Here is a 17,903-nt window from a genome sequence, read left to right as displayed (position 1 = left end):
TGGCAGCGATTCACTGACTCTGACCCTGAACTTGTCGCACTGCAGAAATAAATTTTAAAGGCAGATCCAGATCCATGTACTGTGGCACGTGCACAAAAGTAATTACAAAACGCAGACAAAACGGGGGCGGGTTCCCCTTTTACAGCGAGTGGGCGTGGCCAGGGCCAGTTGAGTGGGGCTGACAGCTAAAAAACGAATTGTAATTGGCTCCGAGTCAAGTCTAGCGCACAGAAAACATTTATTTTAACTTTTTAAGGACATGATTATTTTCATTTTTATATTTTTCTTCTATTGAAATGTTACCAAAACTATAGGACTAAAAAAATCATATTATTAAAGACGCAATTTATTAAATTAAATATTATTTAAAGTTCGTCAAACACCTTTCAACTGTTTGTACATTAAATTTTAAATTTATGATGAAAATAAGTTATGGTATAATAAATACACGTTATAAAAACTATATCAATCAATTCAAGTATTTCATTCCATTGCAATGTAAGCAATGCCTTGTGCAACAGGCTTTAACAAAATTTAAATATTATAAAATTATCTTCCTGCTATTTTCTCTCTGTGCAACATCCAGAAGCCGTCTCGAAGTGAGTGCAATTTGGCCACCGCCGACCCATCTTGACTGACCCACACTTGACTTTAACCTCTGCTAAAGTGGAAGTTGTTCCTTTGACTGGCCAAAAGAATGGAGTCCTGTTCTGGCTCAGGTCCAAAAACTTCGCTAAAGTCGTAAAGTTTCACAGGCTGACCTTTTTTCGCCCCGGCTACTTTTTCACTCAGTCTTCACGCACTTTTATTTCCCTGGCGCCGTAATGAGCAAAAAGCTCGGAAGCAGTTGCTCTTTTCGGCCAAAACAAAGATTGCGCATGAAATTTTATGCGCGCGTGATTAAAAGTCACGTGCGTGGCCAACATAAAGGGGTTCTTTGGCAGGGGAGCTGAGGGGATTTGAGACACTGCTGTAGCTAATGTGAGTCCACGACAAGCGAACAATGCTGATCATAATCTCTACCAAGCCAGATGCTGCCACTAACGAGCTTCGAGCCTTAAACACTTGAACAGATTTGCTCCACATTAAGAGAAAGCTTTTAAAATAGGGATTTAGAGTTTTAAATGAAGGATGGATAAAATATTACATTTTGTATGGGAAGGCATATTTTCATTTTAACATGCCAAATTTAAATCTAGTCATAGAGGACCCTTTTATTTTCTGCCTGCCTAAAATACTTATCTTCATTTTCATAAATAAAAAATATAAGACAAGTACATGAATAATTTTTCACTGTTCACATCATAATACTAAACTTACTAAAATCTTTCAAATTAGCATAAAAAACATTTTTAACAAAAAAAAGGTAAAAATAATAGCTGCTGCTCTGTAAGCTATCTTCGCAGTGTAAACAGCTAGTTGCTCTGGGCATTTAAGGCTAAGAGCTGTGCTCCCATTGTCTCAGCACAGCTCCCACTAAGGGCTCCCCGGCCAATTGATTGGTCTCGTTTTCATTGTTGTCCAAGCCGCTTTCCTGGCCTTTTGCTCAGGCGATGCAAGTTGCACCACGCTTTCGGCCTGTTGATTGTCGTGTGATTGGCAGTTGGCACCGTAATAACACAAATCCATTGGGGAGCAGGCAAATGGCTAATTGTCGTGGCACGCGTCGGGGTTTAAGCGACCCACCTTCGAGGCCGGACTGCCTGTTGAGGTGAGACCAGGAAATTGGGTAACACTGCTGACAGCCAATTTTGTGGGCTGTAAAAAGTGGGTCAAAAGGGCAACGATTTGCGTCTCGAGTTTCTGGTGAGACATGAAGCGACGCAAAAATCGAACACAATACGATCGATTTGCATTATTCATTAAAGAATTTTCCAAAGCATGCAATGCATTGTTTTTTAAACATTTTATCGCATTCTTTATAATTATTTTATTTTTTATGTATTGTTAATATTTTTTAACAAAGTTATTCCCATGTGAATAACTTTATCGCATTCTTTATAATTATTTTATTTTGTATGTATTGTTAATATTTTTAAACAAAGTTATTCCCATGTGAAAGCCAAAACATTTAGTTAACCTCTTTATATAATATGGAAAAAAAAAGTCAGTTGGCTAATTTAAAAATAATTACAGTTATTATTTATTATTTAGGTATTTTTGCATTTGACATAGCGTGTATATCATTCGCTACTATCTGCTGTTTTCTATGTCATTTATTGTTTTTACAATAAAAAGCTAGGCCCAGAACGATACATATGTGACTACAATTGTCTTGCTGAAATACAAACAAAAAGCACATTTTTTTTGAAGAAGAATCAAGAATGCCCAATAAATCCAGGCATCCCATTATTGTGTCTCATCTCGTACGAAAATATGCCAATTGACACTTCTAGCAAATTAATTTTAAAGGCCTCCCAAAGGCATTGTCCCTTGAAGTTCTTGCCCAGCGAGCATGAAACCGAGGCTTCAGCTTCAACATCCTGCCAACTGACTTGTGCAGAGCCACAGCCCCGCCCACTGCCCCCACAGCGCCCGCCTGAGCCGCCACGCCCACATGGGCCCGCATGCCATGGGATGTCAAGTTGCCAGGGCTCCCGCCTCCCCTTCTCCCCCCATTTTAAGCCTCTGCCATCGCCTGGAATTGCCAACATGTGGTGACAACGCCGAATTAAGTTATTTGTCAAATGTCGAAACGTTGGCCGGCCCATCAGGCCTATCCCGGCATTGAATCCAGAGCCAGAGCCAGAGTCGGAGCCGGATCCGAATGGAAAATCCGGACACGGCCCAGGCCTCGAAAGGATTCCGCTCCGTCCTCGCCGCTTTGTCAGCCTGTCAGTCGTCCTGTCGTCCAGGCGTCGCCGTGACAGCCGTTTCTGCAAATAAAGGAGCGGCAAATATTTTATGCAGAAGCTGAAATCAATTTTTGCCAATCGATTGCGAAAAAAGAATGCGCTGACGTAGGCAATGAAAGGGACGATTCAAATGTTTGGCAAGTGGACACGGTCCACTCCACAAGTGAATTAAAAATTAAATTTTCCAATTAAGCCGGCAAACATTTCTAGGATCATACGCTATCCGAAGTGGCGACGCAAATCTGATTAAAAGGAGAGCCCTTTGATTTGGTCGGCGGTCGGCAATAGGATATGCGGGTACCCGAATGGATCGAGTGCCTTGAACAGGGTATTTACGGTGATGGTTTTTGTGTTGGAGTTGATCTTTTCCTTAAAATGTATTTATTTGTTTATTTATTCATTTGCCAACATAAAACTATTTCAATATATTTAAAGCCTAACATTTTTAAGACATTTACATTTGCTTAACATAGGTTTAATAAACCATGTTGTTTTTCAACATAATATGCTTTTAATTTCTATAAAGATTTAAATCGTGATTGGTTTTTAAACCTATAAAAAATATACAAGTATTGCCTACTAGTATTTATTGCCAGTGATTAGCTTAATTTAAAGTTTACTACAGTAATTGTCTGTTTTTTGTGAATCTTTTTTATCTATTGTATTTTAAAAACCATATGCTTATTATTATTAAACATTGGAGCAGTTTAAATTTGAAAGCTTTTAAATTTAGTCAGTACGTACAGTTGATTTGATAGCCATTATAATTATCCTGTCTAGCCGTTCCAGATGATTTGCAGGCGATCAAACTCGCATACTTTTTTATTAAACGAGTTGGGATCCACATTAAACTTTGACCATGTTATTTAAAAACATTTTTATATGCCTATTTTTCTTTGTTCAAAAAACAGTTTATAACTCCGCAGAGGAAAAATCTGTCGTTGTGTATCCATTCCTGAAATATATTGGAGAAAGGAGAAGAAAGTGTTTTTTAAACACAGAAAAATGGGAACTGTAAATACCCAGACCTTGAGACAGCTAAAATAAAAAAAAACACACCATATTAAATATTAAATATTTTTATTTGCTTTAACTTGAGGGAGTTATTGACTACATTACCTGTCAAAAACAACCGATAATGAGCTGGCCACGAATCGATTGTACGATAAGCGGAGAAACAAACTTAAACAATAGCACGTACTAATTACAGTGCTTTAGTGGGCAGCGAGCTCGGACTAGGTCCGATTTAGTCACGGATCGACCGCCATGCGAAACGCTATCTGGTTTCTCGCAGTGCTGGGGGCTTTCTCGCTCGACAGCCCTCTGGTTTTATGCGGATATCTGGAGGATAATTTTCCAGCGAGCGTGATAGAGGATGCCCACCTGAGCACGGTGAGCTGTGAATGTGTTTGTTATAGATATAGTCCCTATAGACCCACTCTCGTATATTGCAGATACAACTCCTGGAGAAATACAAGCACCCAGCGGAATCCCATCAGGTGACCACGGATGATAAGTATGTCCTGACCCTGCATCGCATTCCACGACCTGGTGGAAGGCCAGTTCTGCTAGTTCATGGCCTGGAGGACACCTCTTCCACGTGGATTGTGATGGGTCCGCACAGTGGCCTGGGCTACTTTCTCTACGCCAACGGGTACGATGTGTGGATGGGCAATGTCAGGGGGAACCGCTACTCCAAGGGCCATGCAAAACTCAACAGCAATACGGACAGGGCCTATTGGAGCTTCTCGTGGCACGAGATCGGGATGTACGACCTGCCGGCCATGATCGATGGGGTTCTGGCAAAGACGGGACACCAGAAACTGAGCTACATCGGCCACTCGCAGGGAACCACTTCGTTCTTCGTGATGGCTTCGAGTAGGCCTGAGTACAATGCCAAGATCCATGTGATGAGTGCCCTGGCACCTGTGGCCTTTATGAAGCACATTAGGGCGCCCCTTATGGGCATGGCCCGCATGGGAATCAACGTGTTCGGTGAAAATGTCGAGCTCTTTCCACACTCCTTTCTGTATCTCAAGCAATGTTTTGCATCCGCTGGCCTGCAGAAGACCTGTATGCGCTTCTATTGGCAGATTGTGGGAAAAAATCGGGAGGAGCTAAATATGGTAGGTTTAATATATTTACTTCTTATAATCCTTCACTTTAGTATATATTCTTTTACAGACCATGTTTCCGGTGGTGATGGGCCATATTCCTGGTGGCTGCAATAGCAAACAGCCACTCCACTACCTCCAACTGCAGACCTCCGATCGATTTTGTCAGTTCGACTACGACCCCAAGGAGAACCAGCGGCTGTACGGACAGAGCTCTCCGCCGGACTACCGCCTGGAGAGGATCACCGCCCCGGTGGCCTTGTACTACGGCAGCAGTGACAACCTCGCGGCCGTGGAGGATGTCCAGCGGTTGGCGAAGCTACTGCCCAACGTGGTGGAGAACCATTTGTACCGCAAGTGGAACCACATGGACATGCACTGGGCCATTAGTTCGCGGCGATCGGTCCAGCCCAGGATTCTGCAGGTGCTGCAGTACTGGGAGGCCAGTGGAGGACACACGGCTGTGACCACAGGCTCATCGGTGGAGGAGGAAGTGCCGCAGTTGACCACTGAGCCATCGACGGTTGAGGAGCAGGAGGATGCTGGCAGTGCTGCAGGAAATGAGGAGCAGCGTGAAAAAACTCCAGAGGATAATGGAGAGGAAAAAGATGAGGCAGTTGCAGTTACCAATCCCACTTCGGAGCTGTAGAATAAAGTGTTATTTTTTGTGCGAGGAGTAACTATGTTAAATGATTGGTTTTATGGTTCTTTAAATGTATGGTATTTAAACACCTTATTAAATGAAATAATAAAAGTACTACTGGTTTTTGAAAATGGTTCTGTTCCTGCTAGGATAACAAAAATAATTATTGGGATATATATATAATAATGGAACTTTGATGCGTTTCCCTTAGCAGAGTAGGGAAATTTAAATTCACAGCTGATTAGTAAAAAAACCTTTATAGTGGAAACAAGACAACACTCTCAGGCTCCTCCTATTTTAGAGTACTTAACATATGAAAATATATGTTTTAGTTGTCTGAGTTGGCATAAAATACTGCCTTATAAAAGTAAAGACTTATAGTGGCTTTCTTTATTTAAAAATGTTTAAGAAAAGCTTTGTTAGCCTTAAAAATTGTTTAGAAAACTATATTATAGTATCACCCAATTATCTACCACAAGTAAGCATTATGTATATATTTTTTTGCGGGGTACTTACCGATATCGCCTGAAAAATCCAACTTGGCATCTGAGCTTCTCTCCGTATTTATGAAATTGTGTGGTCTTGGAGCGGGAAAACTGCAGCAATCACGTGCCACATCCGCCGTATTGCCGCACCAATACCAACAACTGGAAACGTTTTGGGAATTTGAGAGCGCAACGAGGCGCGAAAACATTTACTCAACACTTAGCAGCTGTTGGTTAGTTTGCGGGGGCAAGTTTTCCCGGGGGGGAGGGAGGGGGCTGGGAAAATGCGGGTATGCCATGGCGGTTTGTCAGGGAGTTGTTCTTGTTCGGCGACGTGCGGCGAAAGTTTTTATGATTTATGAAGCAGGCGACGACGATGGAGCAGCTGCTGCGAGTCCTGTGTCCCATGTCCTGTCTTCCATCTCTTGTCGCCTGTCTCCGTCGACGGATGCGGATGCGAATGCGGATGCGGATGTGGAGGGGAGGGGAGGGGCAGCTAAGCGCTTTCCCTTGTCAGTTTCGCAACTGCAACCCGGAAATAAAAATTGCACTTTGATGCGTTTCCCTTGCAGAGAACTACAATATATAGTGCAAACAATGTTGGGCCAAGCAAAACAACAAAACAAAAGTTTCTTTGGCGGTTTTTTCTGCGCTGTGCTCATTAAAATTTTCGCTTTTGTCAAACCCAAACACCAAACAATGGCAGACCCCCCACAAAACACTCGCACCAAACATTCTGCGAATGTCGACTCTGGCAGTTGACACATGCTGCCTTCTAAGCTAAAGTTAAGTGTGTAATTTGTGAAAGTGTGTGGTGGGCTGTTGGCGGGTGTTGGTGTCTGAATGCCAAAACAACACAGCAGAATTCATATTGTTGGTGACACATTTGCCGCTTCAAATGCTGTCCCCAGCATACAAATAAACAACGAAACAGCTAAACTACAGAACAAACACAGGAATCTGCTCAGAAATTGGCACAATGAACTCCTGCTTTCGTGAGGCTTTTCTACTAATGTGAAAAGCTGAAAAAAAGCGGGGAAAGTGATGCTCACTGCACTCTGCAAAACACTAATTAAAAATGGGAAACAAATTGCCTGGTTTCAGGGGTAATCCATCTGTACTTACGCAATTGATTAACGCAAATCCATAAAACAAATTCACCTTTTTAACTTTGAAAGCGAACCCAGTCAATTTAAGAACAACTATTCGCTTTAATTTTATTACGCCTTTTTTCATATTTATTTTGTTTCCGTTTTTTTTAAATAAACTCATTTATGTGTGTGCTTGTAGTTGCCCATGCAATTACATTTTTTTGCTCTTCGGTTTGTTTGGATTTTAATATTATTGCTATTATAAATATTTAAACATGCATAGTACTGGTAATTAACTTTAATTGTTGTTTTCGCTGTAGATAGGCTTAAGTTGAAAAGTATAAATAGTCCGTACATACATTGGAATTTAATTTTATGTATTACACCTTAAATAGAAAAAAACTAGAATAGCCGAATGTTTATTAAAAAAGTACATTAATATTTACAGGGAACTTAATAATACATTAAATATTAATATTCCGATGCGTAGTTGATTTTATAAGCGAAACTTTGGGCTTTAAAAACGTTTTTTGTGTTTAGGGACATTTATTTATGCAGCTTTTGCAGTGCTCTTAAGTTTTGAATGTTTCTAGATTTAGGTAAATTTGGAAAATTTTGGTGATATACTTTGCAAATTTAAATGATTCCTTTTTTGTGATCCTGTTCCGTGTGTTTTCCTATCGTACTTATAAAAACATGTTCATTCAGTCTTTAAAATAAAAACTCCCCCAAAACGCTGATTTTGATTTCATTTTAGCCTCAAACAAATGCGATTGTTTTACCCATAAACATTAACCTTAACACACGTACATACGTGTGATGACATACAGATGCAGATTTTAGCTACACTAATTGCTAATTGGATTTTACCTTAGTTTTTCATTCGCTTGCGTTTAAATTAGATTTGTTTTTTTGGTGTTCGCGATTTTAATTTTTGTTGCACGGTGCTTGATTTTTGGCTTTATTTTTGTGTTGAAAACATTGAGAGCTTTGTTATTATATTTTACATCGAGTTGCGTTAAATGTATTCAATTATTTTAAATAATTTCTCTCCGATTTGGCGCAGCGTTTTACAAACAGTGCCTACTACTATTAATAGAGATACGATTAAATGGAGATATGTCGCTGAACCTTGCCCGAAACTACACGTACACATATATATGTAAGCTGTCTGAGTAAACTGTTCGTATTAAGGTAATGCTATATAGACACCGATAACTGCCAAATGTCAAGCTCTATGTACACAATTTGCTACTTCCCCTCCTCCTGACCGCCCTTCCCTAGAAGTAGTCCATTTTGGGCGCGTCCATGGCCGTGTGCATGGTCAGAGTGACGCCCCTGTTGATGCTCACTGCCGGATAGAAGACTCCGTAGAGATCCCGGAAGGCCACCGATCCCTGGGGCATCTCGTTGACCAGGAAGCTCAGAGTGTGCCGCTCCAGATCCAGGAGCACTCCCACCGTACTGCCGGTGGTGATTCCGCCCTCAACTCGTCGCTCGTGCACCGAATTGTGCTGGAACCAGGATCGCTGACGGTCGATGTACATTGCGAATGACTTCTCATCTTTGCCTGAAAATAATGGTAAAATAATACTTTAGTTGGAGCGAAAACGAGGTTCTCTGCGAAAAGGTTGCACTGTATTTGGGGGCACAATTAGAACTAACGTGCCATTAAACGAGCCATGAACAGAATGACCCTCAACATAGTCACTTTAACTAACCTATTAATATAGATTTTCATTGCCTATCGCTTTACATTACCCTGGCTAAAATGTGTTTCTATAATATTTATTTTTGGTTGACTAGTTGGTTCGTTTGGTGTTTAATTCCTTTGTACATTGACAACAAATTACATAACGAATTAAATCTGTATTTTTATTTTACTCACATATTTTGTTTAACTTATACTAAAAATCATAGGTGACGTTAGTGATTTGACACAATTGCACTTCTTTGGATGTTTTTTGTTCCGTTGTGTAATTAACCGTAAATTAGAAAATTTGTATTTATTTTTGAATATTCTAATCTAAATAATAAAATATAGACGGGGTTCTATACAAATCTCTACGGTTTTGTTCTAAGTTAAATGGGTGTTTAAAAGCAGGCAACGAAAAAAAACATACGTAGTTTTTCGTTTGAATCCATCAGACTTCGTGATAATAAATATATTGCACACTTTCAGACACTTTTAGGGGTGATTTCAAAAACCCGGTGATTTCTGACACATATTGCTTAGAACCAAGTTCTTTGGGTAAGCTGTGATGATTTCTGCAAAGACTTTCAGTGTGCTGAGAATTTAAATAACCGCAAATAGTGCCAGCTATCCGTTTGTCCGACTTCCTGAACTCAGTTTCGTCTGGAAGTTGCGAACTTTAAACTCCGGCTGGCAAGATAAGTCCCCCGACTTGCACTATCCCTGGCCTGTCAGCTCCCCTCTGGCGTCCCAGTCCTGCGGAATTATAACTGACAAATGCAGGAGCAACAAGCGCAGCAGTCGGTGGGCGGATATGGAACGCATGAGGGTCGTAAAACAACTTGGCAAACGGCAACTGTTAGTGTCAATGTCAGCCGCTGGGGGCGCCACCTGCGCCGGAGTTACGCCAGCGCTTTGCATATGAAAATTTAATTCGAAAACTTCAGTTTTCAGAGAGAGCATATCGGGATGCATCGGTCCGCTGGCGGGCACGTGTTAAATGGCGCGTGAGCAGCTTGGGGAATAAATTGTGTAAGTGAAAAGGATACAACGGAAATGGATACGAGGTCTTGGGAAGACAAAAAGAACGCGATGCGGTGCCGCAAATAAACTTTTGCATTTGACAAAAGTTTAAGTGCCGCACTTTTAATTACTTTTGTCTGCAGTTCAAGTCGCCCATGGAAACCACCCGCTCACCACGCACATTTTCAATCAATTTGCTGATGCATACTTCAAGGCGCCTCTGTTCGGTCCTTTGTTTGTGTTTGTGTTTGTCCCAGTTTTCTGGCAACTGAAAGCCCCTCATCCATCGTCATCGAGATTCCGCCTCCCGCCTCCCGCCTTCCGCTCCACGCACATGCAACAAGAAATGGCAAAAGTTTTCGATACGCCCCCCTACTTGGCACTCGATTTTATTGGCTTCGCATTGCGAGGCAGCAAAATGGCAAAGTTTTTGGTTCCCCAGCGCCCCCGGAATCCCTGTCTATATTAGCTGCGAACTTTCCGCGTACGTATTGGATCTTTTGTCAACGCCAGAATCTATTTGTTGTGCAGATTTTCCACTTCTGGTCTCGCTCTTTTTGTTTGATCAAAGTTTTTGCCCTGATCTGAATTTTTAATTGAATTTCAAACGCAACCAGTAACCCACTGAAAGGTGAACGAATGGAGTGGTGTACTCACCCAGCATTTTGTTGCGGGCCACGTCGATGCGGGCCACTCCGAAGGCCGGATCCGTGTCCGCCGTATAGTTGTCGATGGTGAACTCCCAGTAGTGGACGCCGCGGGAGAATCCGACGGAGCCGAGTGCCACACGGTGCTCCCAGCCCTCGACGCTCACGGTGGCGTTGTTTTTGCTGAAGATTAAGCCCGATCCGGCGCCGCCGCTCAGAACCGGATCAAACGTGAACCAGGCCACTGCAAAGGAATAGGGGGAAATATATGTGATGAATACACTTTGACAAAGTATGGATATTAAACAAAAAACTTTAAACTCGAAACCTAGTTAGAAATAAAACTAAGAAATTGAATGATGTCAAGTATTTATATAAAAAATAAAAGATTTTCGACCCCACAAAATAAATATTCTTTATAAGGATCAAAAGACATTCTAGAGACCAGTTATTGGGCGGCGGTATTAAAAAATTAATTGGTCTATATCTAACGGAACACTAACAATTTTTCAAATCGAACAAATATTATAGAAGTTATAAAGGAATTAAAATCAAAAATTATGACTTTCACAACAGATGACGCTTTCGACATTATGGTTTGCTGCGCGAACAGAATTACTGGCGCCATCTGCGGGAAGCATATTTCTATTGAAATCGGTTAAGTTTGGCTAAAGAAAAAACTGTATGAAACTATTTTCATAAAATTCGAGCTAACTTACTTTCGAGGACACAATTTTGTTTGCTATATTTCTTTAAGGACAATGCTTGCATAATTTTTTAACATTTATTTTGGCTTCTAAAGCTTTTTAATTTTAACTGATTATAAGCGCCTTATCTTAAACCGTTTTATCATTTTACTGTACAATAGAATTGTTTTTTTTCGGTGCAAGGAGCAGTGAAAAGTGGAAAGAAAAACAAAGTCAGACTGGGTGCAATTTTCCCCATTGTCAAAGCTCAAGTGGCCAGTGCAATTCGGAGTCCGAGTTCGTTCCTTATAGTTTATGCTGTTATGCGCCGCAAAGTAGGCAACGAGTGGCGGCGAGTCGAGTGCTTTATTAAATTTCCTTTTTTATTGTTGTGGCCGCATTAAGTGGCCAAGGCTAGTCTGGAATCAGCTGGGACCAGCTACTTTTATATAAATATATATACAGAGAGAGAGAGAGAGAGAGAGCCATGGCTCCACTTTTCGGTCTGCTGACGATGATGACGTTGCCTGTTTTATTGGCCACCAAAGGCAATTGTGTGGCCAAACAAGCCACAAAGCAAGCATCTGGGCCAGGAGGACTCTGGTCGGGCCATTGTTTTGTTTATGTCGGGGATATGACTTTGCGATTAAAACTATAAGGGATTTGAGCCAAGCCCTATAAACCGAGAGCCCTGGATGCCGGCATTTAATTAGTTGCTATAAACTGTTCCCAGTTTCTTAATTGGATAAGTAAAAAGGAGACGGAGTTAAAATGTTTGCTTGCCAAACGATTGAGTCTGCAGTTGGGATTAGGAGTCTATTAAACTAGTCTCAAATCCTTTTTAATTTGCAGTTCTTCATTGTCCAATGTACTCTAGTGTTTTGTCGTATAATACATTATAGTTGATTCTGTTTATTGTTTGAATGGTGACTCGAAAGTATCCCGTTTAAAGCTATACCTAATTAAGTCCGTTAGCTTTACCACCTAAATACCACTTCCTAGCTAGCTTTCCTAAGTAATTGCAGTCATTTTAACCCACTTTATAGCCGAAGACTAACGTCTTGTAGTTTGTTTTTCTAATGTCTTTGAGGTGTCAGGGCTAACCCATTAGCACAGACCGCCCGCAAACGTCACGAGCCATAAACTGTTAACTGGTTTTTCGTTAATTACTTAGGGACACGCGCTGGGTGTAAACACTTTATAAAATGGCAATTTGCAGTGGGATCGGCATCGGATGGTCTGCTTAAATCGCCCGTAACCCCCACGAAGACAACCCGTAAGGCGCCAAGAAATAATCAATTAAAAGTTGCAAATAATGGCGACCAACTAATAAAGCGACGGACAGTCAAATGCTTCCTAGAGCGATCCGGCAATTTTATAAATTAAATAACTTTACGCGGCGTTCTGTTTTGAGGTGGTGGAGGTTGCTGGAGGAACAGGAGCCGCTGTCAGGTGGCGCATGCATCAATCAAGTGAGAATTGGATTGCAGAAGACATCCTGCTCCCCCCTTTTTTCAGATCCCGCCACAACCCCCATCCCCATCCCCATCCCATTTCCATTCACGTTTTCCTGCCCGGCAGGCGTAAAAAGGGGTCAATGGCTGTTTGACATGCAAAGCACGAAAGGGGAAGCCAGGAGCAGGGAATGCGGGGTGGCGCATGACCGAAAAGGATTAAATTATAAAACAGTTGGAAAAGTAGCTCACAAGCAAGCGTTGCACCCAGCCGGAGGAGCTTAATTGAAAAAGCTGGTAGATGGTAAATGTGAAAAGCGGGACTCACCTTCGGCAGTCTGCAGTCCAATCAGCTCCGAGTATTCACCCTCTCCGGCGGAATTGAAGGCCTTCACCCGGGCATTGTACATCGAGTTGAAGTGCAGCCCGTCCACGGTGCAAATTGTTTCCTTGCCGCAGTAGACTTCCTGTTTCGGCGACGGCATAGAGATGAAGGGGGCAATCAAATTAAAGTTCTGGGTTAATAAATTGGAAGATGACAGCTGTTCAGTCAGCCAATCAGCAGTTGAATTGAGCCACTCGGGCAGCTTTTCATTGGCTGCCTTTGCATTCATTTCGCTTTACTCGTTCACACTTTGTTTTGTAAGTCATTTCAAAATTAGTTTTGACCCTTGGATAAACTAATAAAGCAATTACATAATTGTAGAATACCTATGTGTGTTTAAGCCAGTAAATGCTGGTCATAAAATAAATACTTAGTAAGTTAAACCTCGAAAACATTAAAAAGGTTTAAATACTAAAAAATATGTACTGATTAAAATTAAATCTTGTATTTAATGGGGGTGCTTTAGAAAACACAAAGTTAATGAAAGTAGTTATAAATGTGTGTAAAAGTATTCGACAATTTTATAAGGTCTAAAAGTCAGTTGGATTTATTTAGAAAGGCAAGGGTATTTTTATAGTTCATACTTTTTTAACCCTTTTAAAACCGATCTTTAAGTCGTGTGTTTTCAAAACTTTTTGAGCATTTTATTAATCGATCCCTTTTGTACTTACCCTAAACTCTCCACCGCTGCCATCATCCAGTTCCAAGACATAGCCCTCGACAAATGAATGATTTGGTGGCTGCCACGCAACGGTAACAGAATTATTTTCGGCTGAACAATCCGATGGCAGTATAGTCGGAGTCATGGGTGCTGTTGGAAAAATAAGGCCGTTTGTATTTATTTTTGCTTCAATAAAATCAAGAAAATAGTCCAGTGCCAGTGTACAAAATTAGTAAAAGACCCAAAATAAGTGTTAGTAGACAAAGGAGGTTGTTAAATAAAAGTAAGCCAAATTATCAGTATAACCAACTAAGGCAAACACCAATAAAAAGTTTCAATGGATGAAAGCCCAAGGAGCACCTATTGATCCCTTGAAGAACCGAAACGAATCTGTCAGCTGTCAAAAGAACTCATATTCGTTAAAGTTTCATTTTTTATTAATTGCCCGGAGGGGGGCCACGCCTACGTGTCGTAAAATCGGGGCATAAAACCAACGGCTGGTAATAAAAATTCATGACACAACACAAATGGCGAGGCGAAGTGAAGCGCCTGAAATTATGCCACAAAATAAACATAAAAATGACGACACTTCTGGCTCCGTTTTCGGGTTTTCCGCTCCCGAGGGCAGGCATCGAATTAAAAAGGCGCCAAAAGCTGTCAAATGTCACCGAAACAAAAGGCGGAGGTTCAAAGTAAAAAGTTGAAATCAAGGTGCTCCGACAATCAGGCTAAAAGCGTAGGGGATAAGCCTAAGCAGCCGGCTTGAAGAGGGTCGATTGCGAGAGAAAATACCAGAAAAAGGCTAAGGTACGTAAAATAATAACCATATAAAACGGAAAATGAGAAATAAAAGCTTAAGCATGAAATAATGAAGATGGGGAATGAGGCGGGGCGGGGGGCAAATGAAGAGCGACAGGAGAAAAGGAAAAAGTGGCGTAAAAAATTATGTCACTTGAAATGACATCGCTGACCACGCCCCCTACCAAGCCGCCCCCAGCAGGGTTGACAGGCTGCGGCAAGGCATTCGGTGACATTCGCCAGGAACCGGAAGTGAAACCGAAAATATTTGGACGCACTTTCGGGCATTTTGTTTTATTTTTATTTTTACTCTCCCCGCTAGTGGCTTAAATGAAAATGGAAAATTATTATGCGTAGGCGTGTTCCCGTCAAACGGAAAAGAACGGAAAAGAAAGGCAGAAAGCAATGGCCAAAATCCATGAAAACAAAATGGCCGACAAGCCAAGTCGTTGTGTGAGTGAGCAGGCATGTGTGTGGATGATGACTGTGTGTGTGTGTGTGTGAGTGTAAAAGTCCGAAAACACCAAAAAACCATTTTTTGCCCAGAAACATAACACAATTTACGGAATTAAACATGATGAGTCTCTGTCTTGTATGTGAAAACATAATTTGAGTATTGATTTTGTCATAGTTTCGTATTTTTGCATTCACGTGATTAAAGATGTTGCTCACCTGCCGGACATCTCTCGTCTCCATCTTTGACAGCTTTAGATGGTTTGTTTTTATTTTATGGGAATATTCATTTTAATGATTGCAAGCGGCACATTCAAAATGAAAGGAAGATGCAAGAGAAGCACAAAAATGTTAGACATATCAGAGGCATACATTTTAAAGTCTATTTTAGTAGTTATCTCGGTGTCTGTGTGTGGCCAACAAATGTGCACTATCCGATTTCAACACTTTCACTTTAATTGCAGGCTATCTATTTTTGGGGCTCCTTAGCTCGAAAATTTGTCAAGCGGGTATCGGCTTCTCACTTCGATTTTTCCCAGCACTCCACTAGCTCTAAATTCTCCTGGGAGTTCCCAAAAAACTATTTTTGAAGCCCTTCAGTCCCAACTCTTCAACAGCCCATGATGGAAGGGCTCTTTTCGCTTTTGTTTCGAGGGCAAGTCGAGTGTGGGTTCTGTTTATATGTTTATGTTTATGCTTAGAGGGTGGCCCAAAGTCACACCTTTGGCCAAGTGGGTGGAGTGTGTTTGTGTGTGCGTAATTAGTGACAATATTTATGAGTTGAGTTTGCCTGGCACATACAGTTGGGCTCAATAATTCACCGCTGGTTAGGGCACAATAATATTGAACACTGGGTCGGAAATGTAGCACACACAAGATCTAAGTACATTTATGGTCTATACTATCTACAATTACGTCTGACATTGTCGTTACACTTTTTTCTATTACTTAATATTTCAATTTAATAGTGTAATTAGCAGCAATTTTATACAGACTAAAGTTTGGTGTTGCTTACCTTTCATCTGGATAAAGTTCAAGTTATCTATGGCTCGTGCCAAAGCAGCATCATCGAGGGTCAAATCCACGATGGGCGAAACTCGTGGGGCAGCATTGGTGACCTCTTGGTGCCAGGTCATGTCCGTGTTGGTCACTCGATTGATAAGCATGGAACCCACCTGAATAACAAATTCAAGAAATTTTATATTTGCTCCAAAAAAATGTTGTATAATAGAAAACCCACCTGCAGAAAGGCGGCACTGTCAGTCTCCTTTAGAGCTTCGATGCAAAACTGAATTAGCCCTGTGGTCTGCTGTAATTTGCCAGTGCAATTTGATTGTTGGTCCTGTATATTAAATTAAATAAGTTAAAAAATAATTAACATTATTAAATTTGTTTTATTAACTCTTTTAAAAACGGAAAAATAACAACAAAAAAAGAAATTATATAAAATTAACTTACAAAACTTATAAAATTTGTTTAATGACAATAAATTATAATGTATGTTACTATTATATATGTAAATATAATAACTATAATTTAAATTTGATAACTACCAATGTTTTTTTTGTTATCATGAGGGTTAAACAACAAACATGCATTTTTTAGTACAAAGAAATCAAAGAGAAAGTGCACCTTGAGTATTCTGATCTTGGTGTCCTTGTCCATGCGAATCGCCTCCAGCAGATACTCGCGCCTGTCGTGGATGGCCTGGATGAGAGCCTCGCATTGGGCGTGGACGAGGCGCTCGAACTCCATGCAGGATTCCTGGTGGCAGATGAGTCAGATTTTTAGAAACACTCCGCTTTTTGTGGCCGGGCGCTCACTTACCGTAACTTTGTCGCTCATTCCTTTGAGGCGCTGGATGAACTCGGTCGTGGAACGTGCCTTCTCCGACAGTTGTTGCAGATTGTGTGAGAGCTCCGTCTGCAAAATAATACGGACGAAATACAGAAAATGAATCTCGAGAGCAATGACATCAGCGCGAAAATTAAAATGAAAAACAGAGCAGGAATGCAGTGTGAAGTAATAAAAGTTTACGGCTTTGGTTACGGGTTCTTTTATGGCAACTTTTAGTCACGCCCGCGGTGACAGCTCGCGTTGGCCGTATCAGTTATTTGTTCGTTTTTTCATAGTTACACGTCAAAGTCAAGAGCTTTTCCGGGGGGAAAATTCATTAAAAAACAACGAAGCGAGACCGCAAATAAATCGCTTGAAAAATCATTTAAACAATGCCCAGCTCAGTTGTAGGCAAGTAATAATAAATAACACGCAAGCTTTTCCATTTACATTTGCCGACATTTGCAAACCTCATTTGTTGAATGTTTTTCGGGAGACAATGTTGATGTTGCGGCATTGGAAACATTTGCACTTGACAGTGACATGACACGCCACGCCACCCAATGAACAATTCAATTTTCATCAGCGTGCAATTTGCTCAGCAATTAAATTGCTCATACGCCCCCGCGCCGCCAGCAATTTCAATTCATTAGCATTCGGCCCTCCCCGGTATCTGAATCTTTGTTCGAAATGCCGTCCCTGCTCCACATTTTCCCACTCGCTTCCTTTTCCCGGCTTGTTATTGCCCGCAGGACACTTTGGCATGAAACCCTCGCACAATTATTGTCCAGCTGGATGTCGAGGAGCTGGATGGCTGGCTGGCTCAAGTGTCTGCCAGACGGACTTTAGAATATAGAAATGGGATGGCGATCTGGGATGGGGTCCCTCATAATACCCGCCCTGAGCATTTACATGCTTTTCACTTTCCCAGACAAACAGAAAAACGGGGAGCGACGTTCCGTTTCTGTTTCTGTTTTTCCCCTTTTTGCGCCTTTGTCAGACACGGCGTATACTCATTACCACTTTCTGCGTTTGTTTTCTGATTATTTTATTCTATTTGCCAGTCGTCGCTCTGCTAC

The 17,903-nt window shown here is 41.3% G+C and overlaps 2 protein-coding genes across 5 annotated transcripts in view; one reads left to right on the top strand and one right to left on the bottom strand.

Annotated features, from left to right (window-relative positions):
* Positions 1–3,999: 3,999 nt before the first annotated feature.
* Positions 4,000–5,667, top strand: LOC128262550 (lipase 1). The gene is made up of 3 exons (XM_052996875.1): positions 4,000–4,247; positions 4,310–4,981; positions 5,040–5,667. Exons 1-3 carry the CDS (start codon positions 4,122–4,124, stop codon positions 5,616–5,618), a joined length of 1,377 nt encoding a protein of 458 aa, XP_052852835.1. The 5' UTR covers positions 4,000–4,121; the 3' UTR covers positions 5,619–5,667.
* Positions 5,668–7,294: 1,627 nt separating this feature from the next.
* LOC128261212 (E3 ubiquitin-protein ligase TRIM9) overlaps positions 7,295–17,903 on the bottom strand; it is an 83,891-nt gene continuing 73,282 nt past the window's right edge. For 2 of the 4 annotated variants that reach the window (XM_052994783.1, XM_052994785.1), the window contains exons 2-10: positions 16,816–16,911; positions 16,621–16,752; positions 16,229–16,330; positions 16,004–16,163; positions 15,208–15,240; positions 13,748–13,887; positions 13,020–13,158; positions 10,562–10,795; positions 7,295–8,758 (exon numbers count right to left, since the gene is read on the bottom strand). In XM_052994783.1, coding sequence (XP_052850743.1) covers positions 8,469–8,758; positions 10,562–10,795; positions 13,020–13,158; positions 13,748–13,887; positions 15,208–15,240; positions 16,004–16,163; positions 16,229–16,330; positions 16,621–16,752; positions 16,816–16,911 — 1,326 coding nt within the window. In that variant the 3' untranslated portion in view covers positions 7,295–8,468. Of the gene's footprint in view, positions 8,759–10,561; positions 10,796–13,019; positions 13,159–13,747; positions 13,888–15,207; positions 15,241–16,003; positions 16,164–16,228; positions 16,331–16,620; positions 16,753–16,815; positions 16,912–17,903 lie in introns of those variants that run through there. The other 2 variants (XM_052994784.1, XM_052994786.1) reach the window with 2 other exon arrangements.

This window comes from Drosophila gunungcola, unplaced genomic scaffold (genome assembly GCF_025200985.1).
Source record: "Drosophila gunungcola strain Sukarami unplaced genomic scaffold, Dgunungcola_SK_2 000001F, whole genome shotgun sequence".
Taxonomy (NCBI): Eukaryota; Metazoa; Arthropoda; class Insecta; order Diptera; family Drosophilidae; genus Drosophila; species Drosophila gunungcola.
The sequence above is the reverse complement of the archived record's forward strand: the minus strand, read 5'-3'. Positions and strand labels throughout refer to the sequence as shown.